This window comes from Mustela nigripes, chromosome 13 (genome assembly GCF_022355385.1).
Source record: "Mustela nigripes isolate SB6536 chromosome 13, MUSNIG.SB6536, whole genome shotgun sequence".
Classification (NCBI taxonomy): domain Eukaryota; kingdom Metazoa; phylum Chordata; class Mammalia; order Carnivora; family Mustelidae; genus Mustela; species Mustela nigripes.
Window position 1 is genome coordinate 68,479,123 of NC_081569.1, and position 27,751 is coordinate 68,506,873.

General features: G+C 36.8%; 1 protein-coding gene across 1 annotated transcript in view; it reads right to left on the reverse strand.

Annotated features, from left to right (window-relative positions):
* TRPM7 (transient receptor potential cation channel subfamily M member 7) overlaps positions 1-27,751 on the reverse strand; it is a 111,484-nt gene that overhangs the window by 59,453 nt on the left and 24,280 nt on the right. The window contains exons 4-12 of the mRNA XM_059372816.1: positions 24,898-25,096; positions 21,925-22,138; positions 18,981-19,105; positions 17,941-18,112; positions 15,781-15,955; positions 14,693-14,816; positions 12,458-12,530; positions 10,584-10,684; positions 2,978-3,112 (exon numbers count right to left, since the gene is read on the reverse strand). Coding sequence (XP_059228799.1) covers positions 2,978-3,112; positions 10,584-10,684; positions 12,458-12,530; positions 14,693-14,816; positions 15,781-15,955; positions 17,941-18,112; positions 18,981-19,105; positions 21,925-22,138; positions 24,898-25,096 — 1,318 coding nt within the window. The remainder of the gene's footprint in view (positions 1-2,977; positions 3,113-10,583; positions 10,685-12,457; positions 12,531-14,692; positions 14,817-15,780; positions 15,956-17,940; positions 18,113-18,980; positions 19,106-21,924; positions 22,139-24,897; positions 25,097-27,751) is intronic.

Consider the following 27,751-nt stretch of genomic DNA (forward strand, 5'->3'; position numbering starts at 1 on the left):
TAATGTAACACCTTTTTTGTTACTTATAGGACTTTATGAACCCTCCTCAAATTACATTGTTTTTCAGCTAAACAAGTTCTGTTCACAAAATGGAGCAAAGAAAAGATAAACCATTTCATATTGTCATACTCACCTTTAATAACATGTATAATTTAGGTTATGTTTTATTTGTGCAAAAACACAAATTTTAAATCTCACAAACAAACTGGGACACCTGGGTAATTCATTCGTTAAGTGTCTGCCTTCAATTCAGGTCATGATCCCAGGGTCCCGGGATCTAGTCCTACATCAGGCTCCCTGCTGGGCGGGAAGCCTGCTTCTCCCTCTCCCATGGCCCCTGCTTGTGTTCCCTCTCTTGCCCGTGTCTCTCTCTGTCAAATAAATGAAGTTTTTAAAAAGTAAATAAATAAATCACACAAACTTTGCAAGCTTTTAATTCTATCTTTAATTTACATTTCTTTCATTGATAACTGAGCTGTAGGGGCGCCTGGGTGGCTCAGTGGGTTAAAGCCTCTGCCTTCAGCTCAGGTCACGATCCCAGGGTTCTGTGATCAAGCCCCACATTGGGCTCTCTGCTCAGCAGGAAGTCTGCTCCCCCTTCTCTCTCTGTGCCTGCCTCTCTGCCTACTTGTTATCTCTGTCTCTGTCAAATAAATAAATAAATAAAATCTTTAAAAAAAGAAAAAAAACGATTAACGGAGCTGTACCCTCTCTTTTTACAAAATTTTTTAAAAAATTTATTTACTTGAGAGTAAGAGAGCATGAACACAGCAGAGAGAAATGGAGAAGACCCTACACTACTTTGTTACATAATCCTTTAACCTTAAAAAAAATTTTATCAATAATTGATGCTGAAAAGTATCATCTTAATAACTCTGAGTTACACAATTAAGAAAGTTACTTGCCTTGCTAATGGGATCAATTTTTATTTTTTATTATTTTTTATCTGGTTTACATTTCAGGGATTAAACCTTATTACTTCAGCACAATGAATAATCCTTTTAATTTTTTTATCCATTTTCTAGAAAGAGCAGAATGCTAACAAAGTTCAATCTAATTCTGTTAGATACTATTTAAAAAATGGGGGAAAATAAAGATATACTCCCTACTCAAAAGAAATCTACAATCCACAGAGAAGATATAATTGTCCTCAACTAACTATGCCGATGGATTCATGGAGGCAGTCGTATGGCATTAGAACTACATTCTAAATAATGAATAAGGGGTGCCTGGGTGGCTCAGTGGTTTGGGCTGCTGCCTTCGGCTCGGGTCATGATCTCAGGGTCCTGGGATCGAGCCCCATGTCGGGCTCTCTGCTCCGCGGGAAGCCTGCTTCTCTCTCTCTCTCTCTGCCTGCCTCTCTGCCTACCTGTGATCTCTGTCAAATAAATAAATAAAATCTTTTAAAAAATAAATAAATAAAATAAAAAATAAATAAATAATGAATAAAATACCAGTAAGTAGAAAGTAGCTGAGAGAAAAACACACACCAGCAGTGTGTAAAAAGAAATGCTTTTTTTAAAAGTTTGTATTTTGGGGAAACAGTATGTAGGCAACATAACTGAAACATCTAGTATGGGAAGATGGGTTGGGAATAAAAGGCCAATTGATAAGAGTTAGCTAGGGCAAAATATCATAAGCTGAAGAAATTTGGAAATCGAGCTAAGGGCTTGGGTATTATTCTATACACATTGGGGAGCTATCAAAAATTTTTTAATTGGGGTACACCTGAGTGGCTCAGTGGGTTAAGCCGCGCCTTCGGCTCAGGTCATGATCTCATTGTCCTGGGATTGAGTCCATCGGGCTCTCAGCTCAGCAGGGAGCCTGCTTCCCTCTCCCTCTCTCTCTCTGCCTACCTCACTGCCTACTTGTGATCTCTGTCAAATAAATAAAATCTTTAAAAAGATAAAAAATTAAAAAAATTTTTTTAACTGGGGAAAGATACGGTAAAACATAGGATTATAATAACTAATTTAAAAATAATTTGAATAAAGGACAAGGAGATTAGATTACTGAAGTGGTATGACTATTACAAAAAAAGTACAAAGACATTAGGAATGAAAAGGAGGAGATAAACAGGCAGAAACTGATGAAAGAGAGCTTTGCAATGAAGTCAAAGTTGGAAAGCAATGATTTGTTAATAGTTTACCTCAAAATATAATACAATTATATTAATGTTGTTAACAAGGGCAGTATTTAATCTCTCCAATGCTAGACATGTGAAATGAGAAAAGCTTTGTCAAGGTAATAGTTTTCAGGAGCTCTTTAGAAAAAAAAAAAAAAAAGAAAAATGGTATGCAAGCTAAAAGGTGGATACCACAAGGTCAAAATCATGAACGTAAAAAACAAAAAGGAGAAAAGAAAAAAACGTGTAGTTTCTCCTTTAAGAACAGGCATAAAAAAGAAAAGAAAAGACATCAAAAGAAGTTTGGTGTAACAAATGATTACCAAGAGGAAAAAGAAGGAAATATAATAACTGTAATTAAGAATCTGATCCTAGGGGCACTTGGGTGGCTCTGTTGTTAAGCGTCTGCCTTCCGCTCAGGCCCTGATTCCAGGGTCCCAAGATCAAGCCCCACACTGGGCTTCCTGGTTGGTAGGAAGTCTGCTTCTCCCTCTCCCACTCCCCCTACTTGTGTTCCCTCTCTTGCTGTGCCTCTCCCTCTGTCAAAGAAATAAAAATCTTAAAAAATAAAATCTGATCCTATGGTTTTAAAAGGGGGTGAGAGGAAGGAATGGAAGACAAGGTTAGTAACAATTTACTTCCTTCCTATGTGACTATGGTGACAGGGAAAATCTCCAGAAACAAGGAGAGAGTTTCAGACTGTCAATCCACCCTAAGACTAGCTTTACTTCTTCCAAGTAACAAGCAAATCATTAAAGGTTTTAGCAGTAAAACTGGGTATGTTCAAGCAAAATGACACTTGCCAAAGGTGATAAAACTTTTAGTCAACAAAGAATTTTAACATATACTTACTGTGTTATAAAGTTCTTCCAGTCTAGGAATGGTAAGGAATTTATGCATGCTTACTCCATTTTCAATAAGAAGTTTCACAAATGCAACTCTATCCATTACAAGAGCATCAAGCATAGCTTGTTCCAAGGACCCAACCTAAAAGAATATAAATGTTAATTAATATGTTTCATAGTCCAATTATACAAACAGTTCTAAATACAAGTCCTTATTTTTCCTGAATGGTTTTAGAACAAAATTGAAAAGATGCAAAATAGGGGCTCTGGGGGCCCAGTCAGTTAAATGTCCAACTTTTGATTTTGGCTTGGGTCATGATTTCAGGGTTGTGAGATCAAGCCCCGCAACTGGCTCTGCGCTGCATGTGGAGCTTGCTTAAAATTCTCTCCTTCCTCTGCCCCTCCCCCACCTCAAAAGGAAAAAAACCATACACAAAATAGTAAAAGGCAAGGACTTAAGGTATAAAGAGAATAGCAGAAAAGACCTCTACAGAGCAGCATTCCCCAAAGAACATTTCATAAGCAGTATTTCTGCAAGAGAGTTACATAGGGATTAAAAAAGAGAGAGAGAGAATCCATCAAGTAAATTTAGGGGAAAAATACCTTAGAGCAACAGTTCTTAATGTTTAGGAAAGGTTTCTTTGGAGGGATCATTTCAATAACTGGGGGCGCCATTACTCATGTTCAAAGGATACCAGACAATTTCACTCAAAAGGAACTGTCCCATATCTCACACAATTTTGTTATCCTGTTAGATGTTCATGAATAAAAATGCAATAGTTCTGCTTTACATATAAACACAAAGTATTGTCATGGTTTGTTTTACAAAATGAACTTTCAAAAAATACAACTACCATATAAATTAGGTAAGATGGTACTTAGCCTTTAGAACTTTAACAGAAATTGGGACGCCTGGGTGGCTCAGTTGGTTAAACGGCTGCCTTCGGCTCAGGTCATGATCCCAGCGTCCTGGGATCGAGTCCCACATCGGGCTCCTTGCTCAGCAGGGAGCCTGCTTCTCCCTCTGCCTCTGCCTGCCATTCTGTCTGCCTGTGCTTGCTCTCTCCCCCTCTCTCTCTCTGATAAATAAATAAAATCTTTACTAAAAAAAAAAAAAAAAAAAAAAGAACTTTAACAGAAATTATTCACTATTAGAGAAAAATTACATCTCCTAATAGGAACACCATCTGTGCTGTTTGAGTTTAATGTAACACATGTGTATCAGTCAGCATTTACAAGCTGTACCTTTCAAGTTTTTAGGGACTCTTTATATAGATTTCAACAAGCTCTGAATCAAATGCTATTAAATTAGTGGAGACACAAATATAGAGATTTCATTAAGTATTGTTAATAAGGGGTATTTTATTAATAGAACATAATATATTTAATGTTAATATACTTTATACATATGCCATATGATAAGAGAAAACTTTGTGGTGAAAAATCAGTATCAAAACGATTGTTTTTTTTTTTTAACCTCTCATCTTTCAATCTTACTCTGTCTTCAGAAGTTTACTAGACACCTGCACAATTTCTATAGACTAGATCCTACAACATTTCTTTCTCCAACCTATCCCCTATTTTCATCATTCAGCAAAGGATTTGGTCACAAAATCTTCTGAAGGATACAGACTAAATGCAAACCTTATACATGATAGATTTTCAAGATGAAAGATCTTTTTTCTGCAGTATTTTTTTTGGCACTTGGATCTGTGTCATAACAAGGGAAATATTATAGCACTGCACTTAAAGATGAGGCCAAACTAATTAGTAACAATGTAAAACATTTTTTTATTTTCTCATACTGACAACTGGTAATTAATCATGGCATGTTATTCCTCTTAGTTAAGAGTCTGTATCACATACAAATAATTCTGATAAGTTATTTCTTATTCTACATTAACTATTTTTACTCTAATTCTTATTTGGTCTTCTTCCTCTTTCCTTGGTCCTGTACTTGTAGTAGGTGTTTTTCTGCTCCCATGGAATTTAAGAACCAACAACATTCCTATAATAGTGTGCATCACAACTGCAGGATTTATACTGATTCTACATAAAGTAAGTGCAAGTATCTAATTACTTATGCCATCTATATGTTGCATTCTTAAGCACCTCTGCACTGAGTATTTTTATTACAAATCACTTTGATTTGTCTTTATTACAATAGGGCATTAGATTGCCTTTTAAAGTTTGTATAGAAAGGACTCAATGAAACTCAATTTTCATATAATATAAAGGTCGTGGGGCGCCTGGGTGGCTCAGTGGGTAAAGCCTCTGCCTTCAGTTTCGGTCAAGATCCCAGGACCTGGGATCGAGTCCCGCACTGGGCTCTCTGCTCGGCAGGGAGCCTGCTTCCTCCTCTCTCTTTCTCTCTGCCTGCCTCTCTGCCTACTTGTGATCTCTGTCTGTCAAATAAACAAATTAAATATTTTAAAAAATAATAATAAATAAAAATGTCATAACAAAACTGATATGTTCTATCTGAATTGAACAAAAATAAGTGTTCTATCTGATTTAGGTTTATAACCATTGCCTTAAAACAATAAAGCCTGACAAAATGTCCACATCTGAGAAAAAAAAATTTAAATAAAAAGTATCTATTTTATTCCCCATTTCTTCATATACTCAGTGCATTCTGAACTCCCCAAAAATGAAGAGTAAAACAATTATGCTGCAAATTCCAGCATGAAGGAAAGCACAAAATCAAATAGATAATACTGTGCAGAACAAATCCACAAGATAAACCACATATACATAGAAGATAAAGGCTTTGTCCAAGCCTTTACATGGGAGATTAAAAAACCCAATGAAACTATTCATGAGAACAAAAGGTTGGTTTACTGTTACAGTTTTGCCACAGCTGATTAACATTAATTTTTTTCCTCTGAGTTCCTGTAAGAATGGAAGTGACTAATTATTCTTATTATTTATAGGAAACACATTTCCATGGTTTAAAAAAATAATAAAATACCAAAGTGATATAAAAGGAAGCTTTGTCTTCCCTGGCTCTCTCTCTACAAACATACGCCATAGTAACAGTTTTTAGAAAGGTTCTATGACAACATAGTTACTGTAGATACACCTGAATGTATGTCGATAAACAGAATTTGCTACAATGAAGTTCATGTTATGTACACTTTTCTGTAATTTTCTGTTTACATTTTGTAGATAGATAAGATCTAGCTCATCCTCTATAAAAGACTGGGTAAAATAATCCAAGATGGGGATGAACATTTATTTTGCCAAGCTTCCTAGTGATTCAGACATGTAACAAAAATTTGTCAAGTGTTTACTATGCCAGTCTGTGAATATAGCAGGTTAACAAAAATATTATTTTTTAATATTCCTGCTTCTATAAAATTTGCTTTCTAGGAGTAGAAAGAGAAAAAAATAGCTAAGATATACGATGATAAATGTTAAAGGAAAAAATGGCAAAAAAACACAGAAAATGCTGTCACAGGGGAGTACTATTAAAGTAGGGTGGATGGGCGCCTGGGTGGTGAAACTGGTTGAGAGACTGACTCTTGGTTTCGGCTCCAGTTCTGATCTCAGTATCAGGAGATGAAGCCCCCAGTTAGGCTTTACACTCAGCATGGCATCTTCTTGGGATTCTCCCTCCCTCTCTTCTCTGCCCTATCCCGACCCACACCCTGGTGCTCTCCAAGGTACTCCCTGTCTAAAGTAAATAAACCTAAAATAATAAAATTTAAAAATAGGGTGGGGACACCCAGGTGGCTGAGTCAGCTGGGTGTCTGCGTTGATCTCAGGTCATGATCCTGGAGTCCGAGGATCAAGTCCCATATTGGGCTCCTTGCTCAGCAGGGAGCCTGCTTCTCCCTCTGCCTTCTGTTCCCCTTGCTTGTTCTCTCGCTCTCTTTCTGATGAATAAATAAATAAAAATCTTAAAAACAAAACAAAACAGGGTGAACCATAAAAGTCTAATTGAGAAGAACATGTTTGATTAGAAACCAGAAAAAGAGGGTTGCCTGGCTGGCTCAGACAGAAGAATATGCAACTCTTGATCTCGGGGTCACGAGTTTGAGCCCCACACTGGGTGTAGACATTACTTAAATAAATAAGTATTTTTTATAAAAAGGAAATGGAAAAGAAAAAAAAAAAAGAAATCAAGTCCAGGTAGGCATCTAGAGCAAACTGTTCCAGAGAGAAAAATCGGCAAGCATCAACATGGGGGGAGCATTATTGGTATGTTTGAAGAACATACCAATTTATGGCGACATAAAAGAGTGCAAAGGGAATAGTATTAACATGTAAGGTTAAGAGAGGTAGTAATAGGGCAGAAGATATGAAGCCCTACAGGCCACCATTAGGGCCCTGGATTATGATCTGCATAAGAAATGTGATCCATCTTTTGTCCAGAGGGAGAGGAACAATGAAAACATGGAAACCAAACAGGATGCTACTAAGCAATATAGAAGGGTGATAGTAGAATGGACCAGGATGATTAAAAAAAAAAAAAAAATTGGGTGTTTTGAAAGTAGATCTGAAAACATTTACAAATGGAATTGGACTAGAATATATGAAAAAGAGAAAATTAAAAAATGACACTAAGGTTTCTTATCCCCCAAACTGGGAAAAGGTTGCTGCCATTTAGAAATATGGGAAAGAACACAGAAGGAACTGGTCTAAATATCTAAGATAACATTGTAATGAATTCTCTTGTACACAGAGGACTATTTCTTTTTTTCCCTTCCACCCTCCCTCCCCTTCTTCTTTTAACCTTTTGACCCTCTTCACCCATCTTCCCCATTTCCCCACCCCTAATCTAGTCTATCTATAAGCTTGATTTTTCTTTTTTACTTCCACATATAAAAGAAATCATATGGTATTTTATTTCACTTAGCACAGTGATCTCAAGGTACATCTATGTTGTTGCAAATGGCAAGATTTCACTCTTTCTTATGGCTGAATAATATTCCATTATATATATACACAATTTCCTTACCCATTCATCCAGCAAGCCAAAAAACAATGTCTGAATGGATGAAAGAAACCAAGACTCATCACTTATATATATGATGCCTGGAAGAGACTCACTTTAGATGTAAAGCCATAGACTAAAATTGAAGGGACAGAATAAGATATTCCATACAAATGGAAACCAAAAGACAGATGGAATAGCAATACTTTTCTCAGACAAAACAGACTTTAAAACAAACACTGTAATAAGACAACACATTACATAATAATAAAGGAGTCAATCCAACAAGAAGATATAAGATTTGTAAATATTTATGCATCTAACCCAGGAGAACCTAAATATATAAAATATTAAAAGACACAAAGGGAGAAAGAGATAGCAATACAGTAATGGTAGGATACTTTAATACTCCCCCCCTCCCCATCTATTTATGATAGATAGATCACCCAGACAGAAAATCAGTAAGAAAACACTGGCCTTAAATGGACTTAACAGTTATTTACAGAACACCCACATCCAAAACCAAAGAACACTTATTCTTGCCATGTGAATATGGAATATTTTTCAGGATCATATGGTAGGCTATAAAACAAATCTTAGTAAAATTAGGAGGACTGAAATCATATCAATCATCTTTTCAATGGTATGAAACATACAGTGGCATGAAACCAGAAATTAGTTATATGAAAAAAAAACCTGGAAAATTTACAAATATGTGAAAATTAAAAACATGCTATGAACAACTAATGAGTCAAAGATAAAACAAACAAAACAAAAAATACCTTGAAACAATTAAAAATGGAACTACAACATACCAAATTTGTAGAATGGACCAAAGTAGTTTTTTTTTTTAAAGGTTTTATTTATTTATTTGACAGAGATCACAAGTAGGCAGAGAGGCAGGCAGAGAGAGGGAGAGGGAAGCAGGCTCCCTGCTGAGCTGAGAGCCCAATGTCGGACTCGATTCCAGGATCCTGAGACCACGACTCGAGCCGAAGGCAGCGGCTTAACCCACTGAGCCACCCAGGCACCCTGACCAAAGTAGTTCTAAGAGGAAAGCTAATAGCAATAAATGCCTACCTCAAGAAATCTAAAAAGTCTCAAACACCTAACTTTACACCTCAAGGAATAAAAAAAAGAATAAACAAAACCGATAGTTAGAAGGACATAACAAAGATTAAAATAGAAATTAATGAAATAGAAACTAAAATAACAAGAGAGAAGATCAAACTAAGAGCTGATTCATTGAAAAGATAAACAAAAGGTTGAAAAACCTGTAGTTAGACCCACGCCCCCCCCAAAAAAGGAGAGGACTCAAAATCAGAAATAAAACAAGAGATGTATGGATAATACCACAGAAATACAAATGATTATAAAAGACTACTATGAACGATTATACACTACAAAATTGAGACAACTGGGCCTTGGATGGCTCAGTTGGTTAAGTTGCCTTCAGCTCAGGTCACGATCCTGGGGTCCTGGGACTGAGCCCCATGTCAGGTTCCCTGCTCAGCAGGAGTCTGCTTCTCCCTCTTCCTCTACCCCTCCCCATTGCTCACATTTTCTCTCTCATGTTCTCTCTCTCTCTCTCAAATAAATAAAATCTTTAAAAAAAAAAAAAAAGGACAACCTATGGGCTCCCTGCTCTGAGGGGCCTGCTTTTCCCTCTCCTTCTGCCATTCCTCCTGCTTGTGCTCTTTCTCTCTCAAATAAATAAATAAAAGCTTAAAAAAATTGAACAATTACAATGAAATGAAAATGTGAACAGACCAATTACTAGTAAGAAGACTGAATCAATAATCAAAACCTACCAACAAATAGGAGAGCAGAACCAGACAGCTCACTGGTGAATACTACCAAACATTCAAAGAAGAATTAATTCCAATCCTCTTAATCTCCTCCAAAAAATACAGGAGGAGGAAACTCTCCCAAATTTACTCCTTGAGGCTAGCATTATCCTGATGCCAAAATCAGATAATAACCCAAGACCGGGCGCCTGGGTGGCTCAGTGGGTTAAGCCTCTGCCTTCGGCTCAGGTCATGATCTCAGGGTCCTGGGATCGAGCCCCACACATCGGGCTCTTTGCTCAGCAGGGAGCCTGCTTCCCTTCCTCTCTCTCTGCCTGCCTCTCTGCCTACTTGTGATCTCTCTCCGTCAAACAAACAAACAAACAAACAAACATCTTTTTTAAAAAAATTAAAAAAAAAACAAAAACCCAAGACAATTACAGGCCAATATCCCTGATAAACACAGATATACAGGCACTATTTCTTTTCTTTTCTTTTTTTTTTTTAAAGATTTTATTTTATTTATTTGACAGAGGGAGATCACAAGTAGACAGAGAGGCAGGCAGAGAGAGAGAGAGAGGGAAGCAGGCCCTCTGTTGAGCAGAGAGCCCGATGCGGGACTCGATCCCAGGACCCCGAGATCATGACCTGAGCCGAAGGCAGTGGCTTAACCCACTGAGCAACCCAGGCGCCCCTACAGGCACTATTTCTAAGACTTCTTTCATTTCTAGGATCCTAAATGGATCTGGATATTAGAGAAATGTTAACTAAACTAATTCTGCATTTTAGGCAGGCATAAAATGTCAAGTTAGATCACAGTTCCAGCAAATACTTTATTATTACACAGTATGATTTAATTACATAGTGTATGTAGATTATTTACATACCAGCCACTGCTGTCCATAAACAAACACGTGATTTTTGGCAATGTCAACTCTATCCCATGCCAACGTAAGGATGAGCTGGTCAAATGCAGATGCATTAGTGCCTTATTGAATAAAGAAAACAGTTGACAAGTTCAATTAATTTATCTCCATTAAAATGTAAACACTTGTGAATTCTCCCTCTTCCCTTTTAATTAACTCACACAGCTCATTTCAGTCACTGTTCAGAGGTAGCCTGTCTCAGAGAGATAAGGTTACCCCAGGGCTGAGGGCTTCTATTTTCCAACTACAGAAAACATATAGGCCTCATTCATTCCAAACAATTCAGAATGCAGAACAGTAATCAAGCAAAGATGATCTGTTTCCATCACAGAGACAGTACCCTGTTAAGATTATGAAAAACACACTTACAGGTGCTTTTCTGTACATTTATAAATTCATATAAATACTTTAAACTGTCTCAGCAAAAGTGATACTATTCAAACTATTTAGTAGCCTACTTTATGTACCTTATCATCATACCTTAGTTTTGTAGAACAATGCATACAAATTTATCTTACATATATATTAATAATACCTTTTAAAGGTGAAATAAGTTGCTTTAACAAATACTCTAATAGACATTCAGGTTATTTTAAATTTTTTATTGAGTATATTTTCATGCACGTGCTTGATTATTTAAACAGGATAATTCTGTAGAAGCCAAAATGCTGGGTGAAGAATATATACTTTAAAACTTTTGATATACTGCCAAAATATGCTCCAAAAAGGTGATACCATCTATCAATGGTTTAAGAATACCCAGTAGCAAAGTAAAATGCTTCCATATTAAGATTCACTTTGTTTTAATTATAATATTGACCATCTTTCCATATTTTCCCCAAGCATTTATATTATTCCGCTAACACCTTTTACATAAATTCTAACTCGTTTTTCCATGAGGTATTCATCATCTTACTAATTCATTAATAACAACTTTGTGGTGCCTCAGATTCCTATTCCTTAATTTCTTCATTTATAAAATGAGGAGATAAAAGTAAATCTGTCTTTTCGGGTTGTTGTGAGATTAAATGATAAAACAGTATAAACAGTGGCTAGCAGAAAGAAGTATATAGCAAATATTAGGTGTTCTCGTTTTATTTTTTGTATATATGCAATCCCATATATCATTTCTGGATTTTCTATTACTTATTATGTCTTGTTCCCAAGATGTACATATATTTTATTATAGTATTTTTAAAATGTTAGATCTACTGGCAATTTATCATGGTCTAGTATTCGGCAAATTCTTGTGAATGACAACAGCATAGTGTCCTCTTGCTCTGCGCCTGCCACTTCACTGTGTACTTGGAACTTTCAAGTACCCACCCAGATGGAACACAGTTTCAGCTTCTAATTTTTGGAAAAATTTTCACTGTAATTCTGTTTATCATTTGGATGTCTCTGGCAAGATGAGAGGACAACACAGTTCAATGTGATGTGCACTTACCCTCTGGTCCTCAAAGATACCACTAGCTTTCTTTCCAAACTTCCTTTCAGAATGAAAACAGCATGTTTAAGAATGCTTTAATTTCTATCAATCAAGACCCCATTATCTTTAAACACTTGCTTTCAGCCAATTAAAAATGTGAAACATTCTTAATACTGTAATTAAATGAGTCTGGTGACAAAAACCCTGCTAGACAAAAAATTTTTTAAATTTCTACAAGACAAAAACAAAAACCCATTTACTATCACAGAAAGCTACCACTGTGCCTTCCACAAAGAACAATTATTGAAAAATTCAGTCCCAAACATTCACCTATACTGAAAAGTCCTATCTTATATAAATAGGCTATAAATAAGATATTAAAAATTTAAAAATTCTTAAACCTTACCTTTAAGCAGTGCAGTAAGTATTGCTACATCTATATCTTGATGTTCATCTGATCCAATGTGGAAAACCGTGATCTAAAGATCAATTCATAATATTATACCTTTGTATTTTCAAAGCTAAGGCTTAAGGTATATAAAATAAAAAGTAATTTCAAACTACCTGGGAGATAAAGTTTTTTGGGGGTTTTGATCAGAAATTACTTCACTTCAAAAAAAATCCCCACAAAATTTAAAAAAACCTTATCATTTAGCAAATAAAAATGGTAAGTATCCTAAAAATATTTAGTTTAACCTTATATTCATTTCTTGACCTATCTTAGGTCCTTTACTGGAGTAAGCAACTTATGGCCTAAGACTACAGATTATGTGTCTGGGTAAATCCTGATGTTCTTTCTACAGAGTGAACATTTAATTCAAATTCTATATATATATGAGTGTGTGTGTGTGTGTGTGTGTGTGTGTATTCTTGAATGAAAAATGTTTTCTTCAATCCTTTTACTGGAAATTGCTTTCAATTATTTTAAGTAAAATGCCACTTGAGAGGTTTTTATCTAGTAACAATCTTCATAAAGTGAAAGACTATTATAACCCCATACACACTTTGCAACTTTATTGTGTACAAAAGGAAATGCATGAGAAACAGATCAAACCATGTCATCATCTACCTATCATCACTGTTAAAAAATTTTATCTCTGAAAACTAAAGCATAGATAACTGAAATTAAGCAACACTGATCTTTAATTTAATTTGAGCAATCAATCAGAGTAAAATAAACTTTTTTCCAAATATATTCTTCAGGGTTTTTTTTAGATTTTTTTTTCCCCCCCAGTAATCTCTATACCCGTAGCTCGAACTTACAACCCTGAAATCAAGAGTTGTACTGCTCTACTAACTGAACCAGCCAGGTACCCCTCCAAATATATTTTCGAGAAGCCAGAGAGAGAGAAATACTCTACAGTTTTTCCTTGATTCTAGATATACTCTGTTGAGGCCTATTTATAAACTTTCCCTGAAACAGAAGTGCAATCTATGTCTCAATACCATATAAAAACCATAATCCTTCTCTGATATCACTCTGCTTGAACAAAACAATAAATAACATCTTTTTTTTTTTTTTAAGATTTTATTTATTTGACAGACAGAGATCACAAGTAGGCAGAGAGGCAGACAGAGAGAGGGGGGGGGGGGAGCAGGTTCCCTGCCGAGCAGAGAGTCTGATGCGGGGCTCGATCCCAGAACCCTGGGATCATGACCCGAGCCGAAGGCAGAGGCTTTAACCCACTGAGCCACCCAGGCGCCACAATAAATAACATCTTTACCTGGTTAAAAATATTTTACAAAATTTTAAATCCAAATTAAAAACAAAAGTATTTCAGGGTGCAAGAGTGGCTCATTTCGTTGGTTAAGTGTGCAATGCGACTGTTGGTTTTGGCTCAAGTCATGAACTCACAGTCGCAGTCACAGGATCGAGCCGCAGGATGGAGCCCCACATAGGGCTCCAAGCTCAGTGCAAATTTTGCTTCGGATTCTTTCTCTTTCTCCCTCTCCCTCCTCCTCTGCCCCAAAGCACTCTCTTTCTAAAACAAATAATTTTTTTTTTTTAATTTGAAAGAGAGAGAGAGAGAGAATGAGACAGGAGAAGGTGAGAGGGAGAAGCAGACTCCCCACGGAGCTGGGAGCCCTATGTGGCACTCGATCCCGATACTCCAGGATCATGACCTCAGCTGAAAGCAGTCACTTAACCAACTGAACCACCCAGACACCCTAAAATAAATAAAATCTTTAAAAAAAAATATTGGGGTGCCTAGGTGGCTCAGTTGGTTAAGTGACTGTCTTCGGCTGAAGTCATGATCCTGGAGTCCTGGGATTGAGTCCCACATCATGCTCTCTGCTCAGCAGGAAGTCTGCTTCTCCCTCTGACCCACCCCTTCTTGTGCTATCGCTCTCTTAAATAAATTTTAAAAATCTTTAATAAAAAAAAAAGTATTTCGGGGCACCTGGGTAGCTCAGTGGGTTAAAGCACCTGCCTTCGGCTGGGGTCATGATCTCAGGGTCCTGGGATTGAGCCCCACATTGGGCTCTCTGCTCAGCGGGGAGCCTGCTTCCTCCTCTCCCTCTCTCTGCCTACTTGTGATCTCTGCCAAATAAATAAAATCTTCAAAAAAAAAAAGTATTTCACCAATTTATAACATGTTTTGAATGAAATAAAAAGTCTTATTCGCTGGAATCTACTTACAAGCTCCTTTCTTTTCATGCACTCCATCAATGTCTGAAATAAATGAACTGCTTCACTCTGGCCAAAGTTAAATGTCTTTTTGATGGTTGAAATAATATCGGGTTCTGCTGCATCAGGAAGATTGCTGGAGTGAGAGGAAACGTAACTTAATTCACTGATTTCAATTTCTATTATCTGTAGAATCTAATATGAAGTATAAGTGAATCTATGTAAGACCTTTAGAGACAATGTATTAATATTAAATACTTGACCCTAAGTGAAATATTGTCCCTTATGAGACTCCCAACTATAAGTCCTATGGGGGAAAAATAAACAGGAGTTGTTTTTCTCTTTAAATTATTTTAAATTGTTTAACAAGGCATGTGTTGCAACAGCACTACTCACATTTTGTAAGATACTCTTTAAAGATAACTTTAAGATATTAGGGTGTATTAAGAAATACTTTGCCAAGATGTCTTACACATGAGCACATTCGTATTTTTCTCTTTTCCTCAACAGGTAATATATTTATATGGCTCAAAAATATGGTATTAAACATAAAAATGAAAATTCATTGTGAAAGTCCTTCCTACTATCTTCATCCGCCCAGTTCCATGTCAACTGCTTTCCTTTTTCCATGTATATACTTTGGTAATTTCCCCAAATCGTCCACAGATAACAACACTTCTTCACTACAAACTATTGTTACGTAGATACACCATAATTTATCTAGCCTTCTTGACACATTCTATTTTGTTCCAGTCTTTTACCTTTATAAACATCATAATGAGTAACTTTCATGTTTTTAAAAATGTATTTCACATGTATGAAAAAGTATATCTGTATAAACAATTCCTAGAAATGGAACTAAGGGGTCCAAAGATATATGCCCTGTATGACAGATTTTGCAAAACTGTCCTCTGTGTAGACTGTTATACTTTAATTCATCCCAATAATGTATTAGATAAGCTATTTCCTCAAACTATAATAAGGTATTATATTAAACTTTAAATTTTCATGTTCATAAAATGATGAAATGAATCTAATACTCTGAAAACCACAAGCCTCTATACATAGCTATTGAAATCTTTTTGTAATCACACACTTACCCTCCCTCTTCTGTTTGTTTATGAATATATGCTAGGAGATCTGCAGCTCTGCCCGTTCCTTCACAAACGACGACTGGAACAGGAGGACTTTCTTGAAGATATTCTAAAACTGTGAGGATAACATTTGGCCCGCCCTCAAATATAAGTGCCACCACAGGGACACCTTGTCCAATTCCTTAAAAAAACAAAAGGTTATAAGATATTAGGCAAAATACAGAAATTTAATCTTATTTTTTACTTAATCAAAACACAAAATAAAAAGCCAAAATAAAATTTCTTATAAGACTGTGTTGACTTCATTGCAAGCATTCAACATGATAGCAATCTAGCGTAAGTAAATCAAATACCAAGTGAAGTCTGTTCTAAATGACAAAGTTAGAAGATAAAATATATAATTAAGACGCCCCAGAATTTACATTCACTGAAAAGTAAAAATTATTTTGTATATTTCACTCATTGAAATCTTCACAAAAAATTTTTAACACCGGGGCGCCTGGATGGCTCAGTCGTTAAGCGTCTGCCTTCGGCTCAGGTCATGATCCCAGGGTCCTAAGATTGAGCCCCGCATCGGGCTCCCTACTCAGCGGGAAGCCTGCTTCTCCCTCTCCCACTTCCCATGCTTGTGGTTTTTTTTTTCTCGCTGTGTAGCTCTTTTAAATAAATAACTTAAATCTTCAAAAAAAAAAAAAATTTAAAGGTCATGCACCTTTAAAAAAAAAAAAAAAAGAAAGAAAGAAAGAAAGAAATTTCTAACACCAATTCGTTTTTATTATTTTTTTTAAAGATTTTATTTATTTATTTGACAGAGAGAGATCACAAGTAGGCAGAGGCAAGCAGAGAGGAGGAAGCAGGCTCACCACTGAGTAGGAAGCCTGATATGGTGCTCGATACGGTGCTCGATCCCAAGACGCTAGGATCATGACCTTTAACCTTGTGGTTAAACCATGAGGCTTTAACCCATGAGCCACCCAGGTGCCCCTTTAGTTTGTTTTTAAAGATTTTTTTGAAGTAATCAATGGGGCTCTTACACCCCAAGATCAAGAGTCACATACTCCACTGAGTAAGCCAGCCAGGCACCCCTAGTTTGCTTTTCAATAATGAATGAGTTGAACTTCTAGTGTATATTCGTTTTTATTCACTTTTAAAATGTGTATTTCAGATTTCAAATGCACTGAAACATTAATATAGAAGTTAACGAGAGAGTCAGGATTACATAAATGGAACGGATCAATAAAATCTAGGACCTCTTCAAGAATGACAGAAAAGACTTAGTGAAGAATACCAATTTTTGTTTTTACAATAACCTGCAATGCAGTGAGAGAATCTGAAATACAAGTAACTGTAGGATTCTAAAATGGTCCTGAATTTTAGGAGAGGATATGACTCCATCATATCTGAATGCATCACTCTATAATTTTGTATTTCTATTTCATTTTGTCAGAGAGCCCACCTTCTTGGCGTCCCAGGATTATAAAATTACTTCTCTTTGAAAGAAAAATCTAGATGTTGAACCAGAAAGTATGACTGTGGTTGGAACAGAAGACAAGTGTCAAGAATACTAACTTTCAAGACTTATCTACTGGGGATCCTGGATGGGCTCAGTGGGTTAAAGCCTCTGCCTTCAGCTCGGGTCATGATCCCAGGGTCCTGGGATTAAGCCCCACATCAGGCTCTCTGCTCAGCGGGGAGCCTGCTTCCCTCTCTCTCTGCCTACTTGTGATCTCTGTCAAATAAATAAAATCTAAAAAAAAGACTTATCTACTAAAGCATGATACCTATTCATGTTATAAACTTTAAACAAGATGATTCTTACTTTGCAATAAAGTATTCTTTTTTCCTATTCAATCTTGAATTTCATGTATTAGAATATATCACACATTACGAGTATTTCTGAAATCCTTGGGCTGCAACAGGATTAATTACATAGCAACAGAGCTTCCAATGAACCTCTGTGGCTTTGAAATCAATATCTGAGTACCCTATTTGGCCTCAGACTTCTTGCCCTAAGTCTATTTTGTTTAACATCAGTCATTTTTGTCATTTTGTATGCTGTCTTGCTACAAAAGGAAATGAGCACTTTAAAGAACCTTTTTAGAAAGTTACTGGCCATTAATATACCTAGAATAATTTCAACAATAACAAATTTATAAGTTCCCTTACTAGCATGAATTCTTTGCTGATTAATAGTTTTTTCAAGTTCTCTTCTCAATCTGACTTCTGCCCCATACTTTCCAACAGTGCCATCATCCACCAATATGAAATGGGAATGCAGATTATTCAGAACATTCAATTTGCTCAGAGGGTTCAACAAGGTTTGATAAGGAGCAACCACCTAAAAAAGACCAAATATAAGAGTTATAGAGAAAATATAAACTTTGAAATAATCTGTAAAGGAAAGTAGGAGGTAAAATTCTATTTACAATATAGTAACAAATAGAATATATAAAAAAGTATGTCAAAAAGCACAAGTTTTCAACCCAGCTGATGATTAATCAATAATGGGACAGACCATACAATTGTATTTCAACTCTTATTGCAGAATATATATTATTATTTTATCACATGCAAAGGAAACAAAATAAATGAGAATATAGCATAAAGAAATGGTTAGGTTATTAATGAATAAAGTACAATATACAAAGGAGACTGAATAAGAACAATCTAATATCAATTATATTTTTCTATTTGTCTAGCCCTCATAAATCTTTTAAAACTGGTATTAGAAATTTAATCTCACTTAAAGAGATCATCATAATTCAGTAATTCCTTTTTAGTACAGTATTGATTATATAATTATAATCAATTCAGTCCTTAGTCTGCTGAAATAAAATGCTAGCATTTGATTGCTACTCTTAGTGACAGTAAAATTAATTCTTAATCTCATATAGTCACTAAAAATTTAATTACAAAGACTGGCATGATTTGGAAAAGTATGAAACAGTTATAGAGAAAGGCCAAAACCAAAATGTACTAATACTACAATGACAATTATTTATACCTATCAATGCATTTTTGGAAGGATCATAAGAAAACCTCAAGAAGAAAGGGCAAAAGAAAGAAAAGATCTCAGGAAATTATTTCTCAAACATAATTTGAAAAGTATGGTATGATCGTGAATAGTTTAAGGTAACGTGCACTATTCTTGCTCTAATTTTGTTTATAGAAGTTCACATATAACAAATTTTTAAAATCATTCTTACATCTCTCCCGACAAGATCATTTCTGTTTTCAATCACACCCCAGGGTGCTATTCCAATAGTGCAAATCTTTCGAGATGATCTGGAAGCATGTTCTTTGAGGGCATCACCAACATGTTTTGCCACACCTGTTCATATAAAATTCAGTTACTTTATGTGAAAGTAGTTACTGTTTTCAGAACAATCCTGTACTCAAACATTTTAATTGTTGATATTTTTCTTTACACAAAGAAGATAAAAATCGACAAGGTCCAAAAGACAAACTTACAAAAGAAAACACAAGGACCAAAAAGGAAACAAAACAAAACAAAAAACCCCACAATGTCAAATCACTACAACTGCCTGAAACACACGTAAAAGTAACTTTTACCATGTTGTTAGGCCTAGTCCTCTCTTAGATTCCTCCTGTAAGTAACTGTAGTTTTTTGTTATTGCTCTACACATCATCTAAAAAAAAATGAAGAGTATGGCTCAGGACCATAAGCAAAACACACACACAATAAGCAACTACAAAAGTTGTCCAACTGAATCAAAAATTAGAAGAAAAATAGAAAAAGACAATCCAAAAGAACACAGGACTCCTCATTATCACTTATGGGTTGAATTGTATCCTTCCAAAATTCGTATGTTGAAATCCTAATCCCAGTACCTCAGAGTGTGATACCTTATCTGGAGACAGATCCTTTAAAGAGGGTGTACTTTTAAAAATGAGGCCACTAGGGTGGGACCTAATCCAATGTGCCTGGTGTCCTTCTAAGAAGGCAAAATTTTAGACACAAAAAGAGACCCCAGGAATGCACATGTATGGTGAAGAGAAGGTGGCCATCCACAAGCCAAGGAGAGAGGCCTCAGAAGGAACCAAACGTGCTAACATTTTGATCTTGGACCTCCAATGCTGTGAGAAAATAAATTAATCTTGTTTAAGCCTCCCAGTCTGTGGTATTTTGTTATGGCAGCCCTAGAAAACCAATACAACACTTGCTTTGGTTTTTATAATGCATGAGATCTCATTTCTCACCTGGACTATGGAAATAGCATCTTCACTGGTCTTCCAATTGCTGCCTTGCCTGTTCACAGTCTACTTTCAAAACATCATCCAAGTAATCTTTGCTCTTGTCAACTCTGCTTAATATCTTCCCTTCTTATTCAGAGTAAATGCCAAAGTGCTTATAACGACCTATATGGCTTTATATAACAATGTGCCTAGTGCCCCTGCTATTCATCACCCTACCCCACCTCACCTCATCCCATCCCCTACCACACCCCATTAACTTTCCAAACTCATCACCTAGCACTCCTTGTTCATTCCACTTAGCTACAATGGATCCTCCTTACCATTCCTCCAACACACTAGCAGGTTTTTTTCTCTTTTAAATGCTCTGCCTCACATTATCCTTATCATGCTCCCTCATTTCCTTCAATCTCTACTCAAATGTCACCTTATTAATGAAGTCCCCTCTACCATCCCTCACCATCCTCTCTCTGTATTTCACGTGTCCCCATAGCACTTATCATATAACATATAACATATTTAGTTATCTGTTTATTATCTGCATCTCCTCCACTAGAATACAAGTTCCATGAAGTAAATACTTTCTTTGTTTTGTGGAATAATATATCTTCAGCAGCCAGAAGAATGCCTGACACACAATGAGGCTCAAAAACCAGCTATTCATAATGAATCAGATGTCTGCAAGCTAACTTAAATAATAACTACATTTTACTTTAGATATTAAAGTTAATTTGCTTTTCTTTTTTTTTTTTTTTTTAAGATTTTATTTATTTAGGGGCACGTGGGTGGCTCAGTGGGTTGGGCCACTGCCTTCGGCTCGGGTCATGATCTCAGGGTCCTGGGATCGAGCCCCGCATGGAGCTCTCCGCTCAGCAGGGAGCCTGCTTCCTCCTCTCTCTCTGCCTGCCTCTCTGCCTGCTTGTCATCTCTCTCTGTCAAATAAATAAATAAAATCTTAAAAAAAAAAAAAAGATTTTATTTATTTATTTGAAAGAGAGACAGTGAGAGAGAGCATTAGAGAGGAGAAGGTCAGAGGGAGAAACAGATGCTTTGTGGAGCTGGAAGCCCAATAAAGGACTCGATCCCAGGACTCTGGGATCATGACCTGAGCCAAAGGCAGCTGCTTAACCAACTGAGCCACCCAGGCTCCCCTAATGTGTTTTTCTTATATCTAACCTGTATATATCACAGAGAAGATTTGGAATGAAAAATTATAGTATATTAATAATTAATTTTGAAAGCTACTTCTTACCATTGTCTAGGCAATGGATTACCATTCTTAAATCAATTTACCAGAAGTCAGAAATAACAGCTGGCTCTGTAGGAGGGATCAACAACCTTTTTTTGTGAAGGGTCATATAGTAAATATTTTAGCGTTAGCAAGGTAAACAGTCCTGACAACACTTCACCCCTACTGTTGCAGCACAAATGTAACTATATATAATACAAAAACAAATGAGTGTGGCTGTGTTCCAACAAACCTTCGCTTAAAAAAAAAAAAGAATGGGTTGGATTTGGTGCATGGGACTACAGTTGTCAATATCTGCTCTAAAGTCTATTTTTTTTTTTTAAGATTTTGTTTATTTGTCAGAGAGAGAGAGAGAGAAAGCACAAGCAGGCCGAGTGGCAGGCAGAGGCAGAGAGAGAAGCAGGGTCCCTGCTGAGCAAGGAGTCCAATGCGGAACTCGATCCCAGGACCCTGGAACCATGACCTGAGCCCAAGGCAGTGGCTTAACCAACTGAGCCACCCAGGCATCCCTAAAGTGTATTATTTTTTAAAAATAAATGAAAACCAAATACCTGACAGTTACCATTTATACTCAGGAACTATTTAACAGAAAAACTGCTTGTGTTGATTATTATTTCAAATATTTAACTGATATTATGAAACATTTACAAACACACTAAATAAAATTGCTATAATCATCACATTACCTGTGTTTACTCCTCCAGTTAAAATCCAGGCTCCGGTTGTAACTGCAGCTTTAATGAGACCCTTTCCAAGCAGCTGCTTGATTCGTGGGTGAAGCTCAAATTTCTGCATGCCCCCATGCACAGAGATAACAAGTTTGGGTAATTCCATTTGCCATTCTTTAAGCAGAAGTTGCAGAATAACTTCAGGTTTGGTGTCATATGATAGTCTCACATACTAAAAAAGATTTTTAAAAGACAAAATAACTGAATATTTTCATAGGTTTCATAATGCAACATTATACAGTATTACAAAAATGTTACTTAGATCTGATTATTATGAAGTAGATTTGATAGATTACTTTTAATATACTTAACACCCATAGGAATAAGCAATAACAAATGACCTTAAAGTTGGAAAATGATTCTGTAAGAGCTATAAAAGCAGTGATACTCTAATTGCTAACCTTTAAAACATAAATATGTTCCTCTTCCAATTTATATAAACTTGATTACCATCCATTCGATTTGCAAATTTATCCAGTTATTTACGGACTTGTTTAACTTTGAACATGCAGTAGTGCAAACTGCTGAAGCTTAGCTATCGTGATAAGAAAAGGGAAAAGAAAGAATGGGGTGCCTGGGTGTCTCAGTCAGTTAAGGTTTGCCTTAGGCCAGGTCATGATCCCAGAGTCCCTGGATGGAACAAGAAGTCGGGCTCACTATTCAGTGGGGAGGCTGCTTCTCTCTCTCCCTCTGCCCCTCCCCACTGTGTTCTCTCTCTAAATAAGTAAATAAATCTTAAAAAAAGAAAGAAAGAGGAATGAAAAAAAATGGAAGCTTCTACAACTCTTGCTATTAGGAGAGACAAATACTGTTCATCTGAAAGTTTTGTCAATGATCTGGTCTATTTATAACAGAATTGTGACTATGCAGTAAAATAACAAAGATATTTTCTACTCAATATTTCAAGGTTGTTCAGATAGATTTATAAGTTTAATTTTTAAAAAATTCTATAGAAAATACGCTGTCACATCTGTGAAGTAACTTCTTCTGGTTTACAGGATTAAAAAATGTATCTTTGTCTAAAGTGACATTACAAGTGATCTCAAGGTCCTGGGATCTAGCCCTGCATCAGGCTCCCCCTCCCCACTCACTAAGCAAGGAATCTGCTTTCCCTCTACCCTCCCCCAAGCCTCCTGGTAGTGCTCCCTCTCTTAAATATTATTAAAAAAAAAAAAAGTTTATAATGAGATATACCAAATCTCCCTATGTTAGTTTTGTTTAACTCATTATTATATTTGGCATAAAGTTGTATTTGGAAAGCAGCTTAAAGTTAAAAAAAAATTATATAAGGAATAAATGAGGAGTTCCACTTTGGACAATGGTAGACTAGACGGTTTTGAACTAACTCTGCCCCTAAGAATAGAGAAACTAGAAAATAAATAACATGTATGAAGGCATCAGAAATGTACTAAGACAATGAGTAACTGGAATCAAAATCCAAAAGAAAAGGAAAACTTAGAGAGATGTGCCCACCTTTACCACTGCTTTTCCAATCAAGGCAGGGAGGCAGGTAGAACAAAGACAATATAACAGGTAAAATGTTGATAAATATAAATTAAAAATAGTATTTGTGGGGGGCACCTGGGTGGCTCAGTGGTTTGGGCTGCTGCCTTCGGCTCGGGTCATGATCTCAGGGTCCTGGGATCGAGCCCTGCATCCGGCTCCCTGCTCCGCGGGAAGCCTGCTTCCCTCTCTCTCTCTCTGCCTGCCTCTCTGCCTACTTGTGATCTCTGTCTGTCAAATAAATAAATAAAATCTTAAAAAAAAAAAATAGTATTTGTGGGGTTTAAAATTATGCCAACAGGGCACCTGGGTGGCTCAGTCGTTAAGCGGCTGCCCTCGGGTCAGGTCATGATCCCGACCCAGGGTCCTGGGATCAAACCCCGCACTGGGCTCCCTGCTCAGCAGGAAGCCTGCTTCTCCCTCTCCCACTCCCTCTGCTTGTGTTCCCTCTCTCGCTCTTTGTCAAATAAATAAAATCTTTAAATAAAATAAAATTATGCCAACAAAAACACATAAGTCATAAGAAAAATAAATGTAGTTACAAGTATTCTAAAGGTTCTCGCACTGTCCAAAAAACAGTGAAAGGACTAATTTATAATAAATCAAAATGTGTTTAACCAGTGTTTATTATAAGCTTAATCTACAGGAAAAAGAATGTATAAGTAACATGCTAATAAGGAAGGAAATAATAAAAAATACTTAATCCAAAGCAAACAAGACGGGGTGCCTAAGTGGTTAAGCCTCTGCCTTCAGCTCAGGTCATGATCTCAGGGTCCTGGGACTGAGCCCCACATTTAGCTCTCTGCTCAGCAGGGAGCCTGCTTCCCCACCCTCTCTCTTTCTGCCTGTCTCTCTGCCTACTTGTAATCTCAATCTCTGTGTCAAATAAATAAATAAAATCTTTAAAATAAAAAACAAACAAAAAGAAAAACAAAGCAAACAAGAAAAGGGAACAAAGAAATAGTGAGACATATAAAATAAACTTAAAAATTATGTGTTGCTTATAAAGAAACCACTTAGGGGCACTTAGGTGGCTCAGCTGGTTAAGCTCAAGTGATGATCCCAGGATCCTGGGACTAAGCCTCACGTTGGGCTACCTGCTCAGGGGAGAGTCTGCCTCTGCTTCTCACTTTCCCCCGCCCCCCATTCGTGCTCTCTCTCTCTCCCCCCTCGCAAATGAATAAATAAAATCTTTAAAAAAAATTGACAAGATTAAAGACATTTCATAATGACAGAACGTTCAATTCACCAAGATGTAACACTTCTATATGTGTATAAGCACCTACACAAAGAACTTTAAAATATATAAAGAAATGACTAAGACTAACTTTCTGATCTACTGCTATATAAATTTTCAGACAACATGTATATTATGTATTATTTAGACAACAAGATAAATGAAATTTAAAAATCAAGTATGTGACATACCTTAGCTCTGTAGGAATGAGAACCCCCTTGAAAATTTATGACTCCATAAGCATCCGTTGGGCTCTGTTCTGTATGCTTTTCCACAGACCATTCTTCTAATGTCTGATTAAAACGGTCACCCAATTTCACATCTGAGTATTTCATGGCAAGACTTGCAGTGAAACAAGCATGCTGCTTGACCAAGCGACCACAAAAACACCTAAAGGAAAAAAATGAAATTTTAAATAGACCTTTCAAAAAATTAGTCAATGGGGGGGCGCCTGGGTGGCTCAGTGGGTTAAGCCGCTGCCTTCGGCTCAGGTCATGATCTCAGGGTCCTGGGATCGAGTCCCACATCGGGCTCTCTGCTCAGCAGGGAGCCTGCTTCCTCCTCTCTCTCTGCCTGCCTCTCTGCCTACTTGTGATCTCTCTCTGTCAAATAAATAAATAAAATCTTAAAAAAAAAAAATTAGTCAATGGAAAACTGAATTAAAATGAACAAACCAATTAAAAGTATAAAAATAATTTTTAATTTTACAATACCAATGAATTAATACTTTTAACATAGCATTAAAATAGTATAAGTACATTTTTTTGATGATACAGTCCTCCATATCTAGTGTGGGGTTATCTGCAAAATATAATATAGCCATATAACAGAATAATATTCAGCATGGGAATATCTCATATTAGAATATTAAACACAATATAATTTCAAAAATATCATGCTTCATGAAAGAACCAAATGCCAAACAGTACATATTTCTATGATTTCATGCATACAAAATTCAACAAAACGCAAACTAATCTATACCTGATGACAAAGGTTGCCCAGGGTCAAGGGCAGAAAGCAACTATATTCTACCTAGAAGCACTACAGGATACTACTATGTAAGAAGTAGGTCCCAGTGGAGCCAGGTAGTCTCACTAATTTGATAAAATATCACAGGGGCACCTGCATGGCTTAGTTGCTTGAGAATCTGACTCCTGATTTCAGTTTGGGTCATGATCTTGGGGGCCTGGGAATGAGCCCCTGTATCAGCTCCCCCCTCAGTAGGGAGTCTGCTTATAGATTCTCTCCCTCGCCCTCGGCCCCCTGCTTATGTGCACATGCTCTCTCTTTCTCTAAAATAAATAAATATTTTTTAAAAATTATATCTATCACAGTTTGTAGAAGCCAAGGAGCTAGAGTTTGTAGGGCAAGAAACAAGAAGGAGCTACATGAGAGTTCCCAATATATTCAGAAGGATCTTCTTAAACATGAATAAGAACAAACTACCCAATGCGAACGTAAGAACTACTAGACAACAGCAGGCTAAATAACTCCTTAAGTTCATAAAGGGCAGGGAACAGTTTGTGTTGCTACCAGCCAGAGTAAGAGATCTCAATACACAAGACCTATAAAAGGGTCCTCAGAATAGCAATGCCTAACAAGAAGGGCTAAATTAGACTTGAATCACTATGTACCGTGACACACTGCACGAGCAATATTTGAAAGGATCAAATTAGCCCAAAGTAACTTAATTGCATGCTAAAACAAGTCAAAATTCCGCTAACAGAATGATAAAATCCAGCCCCTAAAAACATAAACTCTATCAAATAAATGAATAAAATCTTGAAACAAATTAGAATCTATCCGAAATGAAACAGAGAAAAGACGGGGGGAGGGGAGGAACAAAAGGAATAGGATGTCAACCTTTATCTTCTCTGTATAGCATCCCTTATCTCACCCAAATTGTAACATCAAATTTAAAAAAAAAAATTTTTAAGATGTTATTTATTGGGGTGCCTGGGTGGCTCAGTGGGTTAAAGCCTCTGCCTTCAGCTCAGGTCAAGATCTCAGGGTCCTGGCATCAAGCCCCATATCAGGCTCCCTGCAGGGAGCCTGCTTCCTCCCTTTTCTCTCTCTCAGCCTGCCTCTCTGCCTACTTCTGATCTGTCTGTCAAAGAAATAAATAAAATCTTTAAAAAAAAAAAAAAGTTATTTATTTGACACAGAGAGAGATCACAAGTAGGCAGAGAGGCAGGCAGAGAGAGAGCAGAGAGCCTGATGCGGGCTCGATCCTAAGACCCTGAGATCATGACCTGAGCCGAAAGCAGTGGCTTAACCCACTGAGCCACCCAGGCACCCCATAAAAACTCTTCTTCAGTGCACAGAAATATTTACCAAGATTAAACATATTTTGGGCCATAAAATAAGTCTCAATAAACTAGAATAAGGATGGAAATCATACAAACTATCTTCTCAGACCACAGTGAAACTAAACTAGAAACCAAAAAAAGAAAATACGTGGGAGAGGGTTGTTCCTAGATGGTTTAGTCCGTTAACTGTCTCCTAATTTCAGCTCAGGTCATGATCTCATGGATAATGAGATCAAGCCCCCATGGGGCTCTGTGCTGGGTATGGAAGCTGCTTAAGATTCTCTCTCTCGGGACGCCTGGGTGGCTCAGTTGGTTAAGCGGCTGCCTTCGGCTCAGGTCATGATCCCAGCGTCCTGGGATCGAGTCCCACATCGGGCTCCTTGCTCGGCAGGGAGCCTGCTTCTCCCTCTGCCTCTAGCCTGCCACTCTGTCTGCCTGTGCTTGCGCTCTGTATCTCTCTCTCTCTCTCTCTAACAAATAAATTTTAAAAATCTTAAAAAAAAAAAAAAAGATTCTCTCTCTCCCCCGCTCTGCCCCTCCTGTCTTTTCCCCTACTCATCTGTGTGCACTCTCTCTCTCTAAAAGGAAAGAAAATACTGGGAAATTCTTCAAGTATTCAGAAATTAAATGACACACTTTTATTAACTCATAGATCGAAGACAGCACAGAAGAACTTAGAAAATATGTGGAACAAAATGAAAATAAAAATAAAAATAATATCAAGGCATATGGG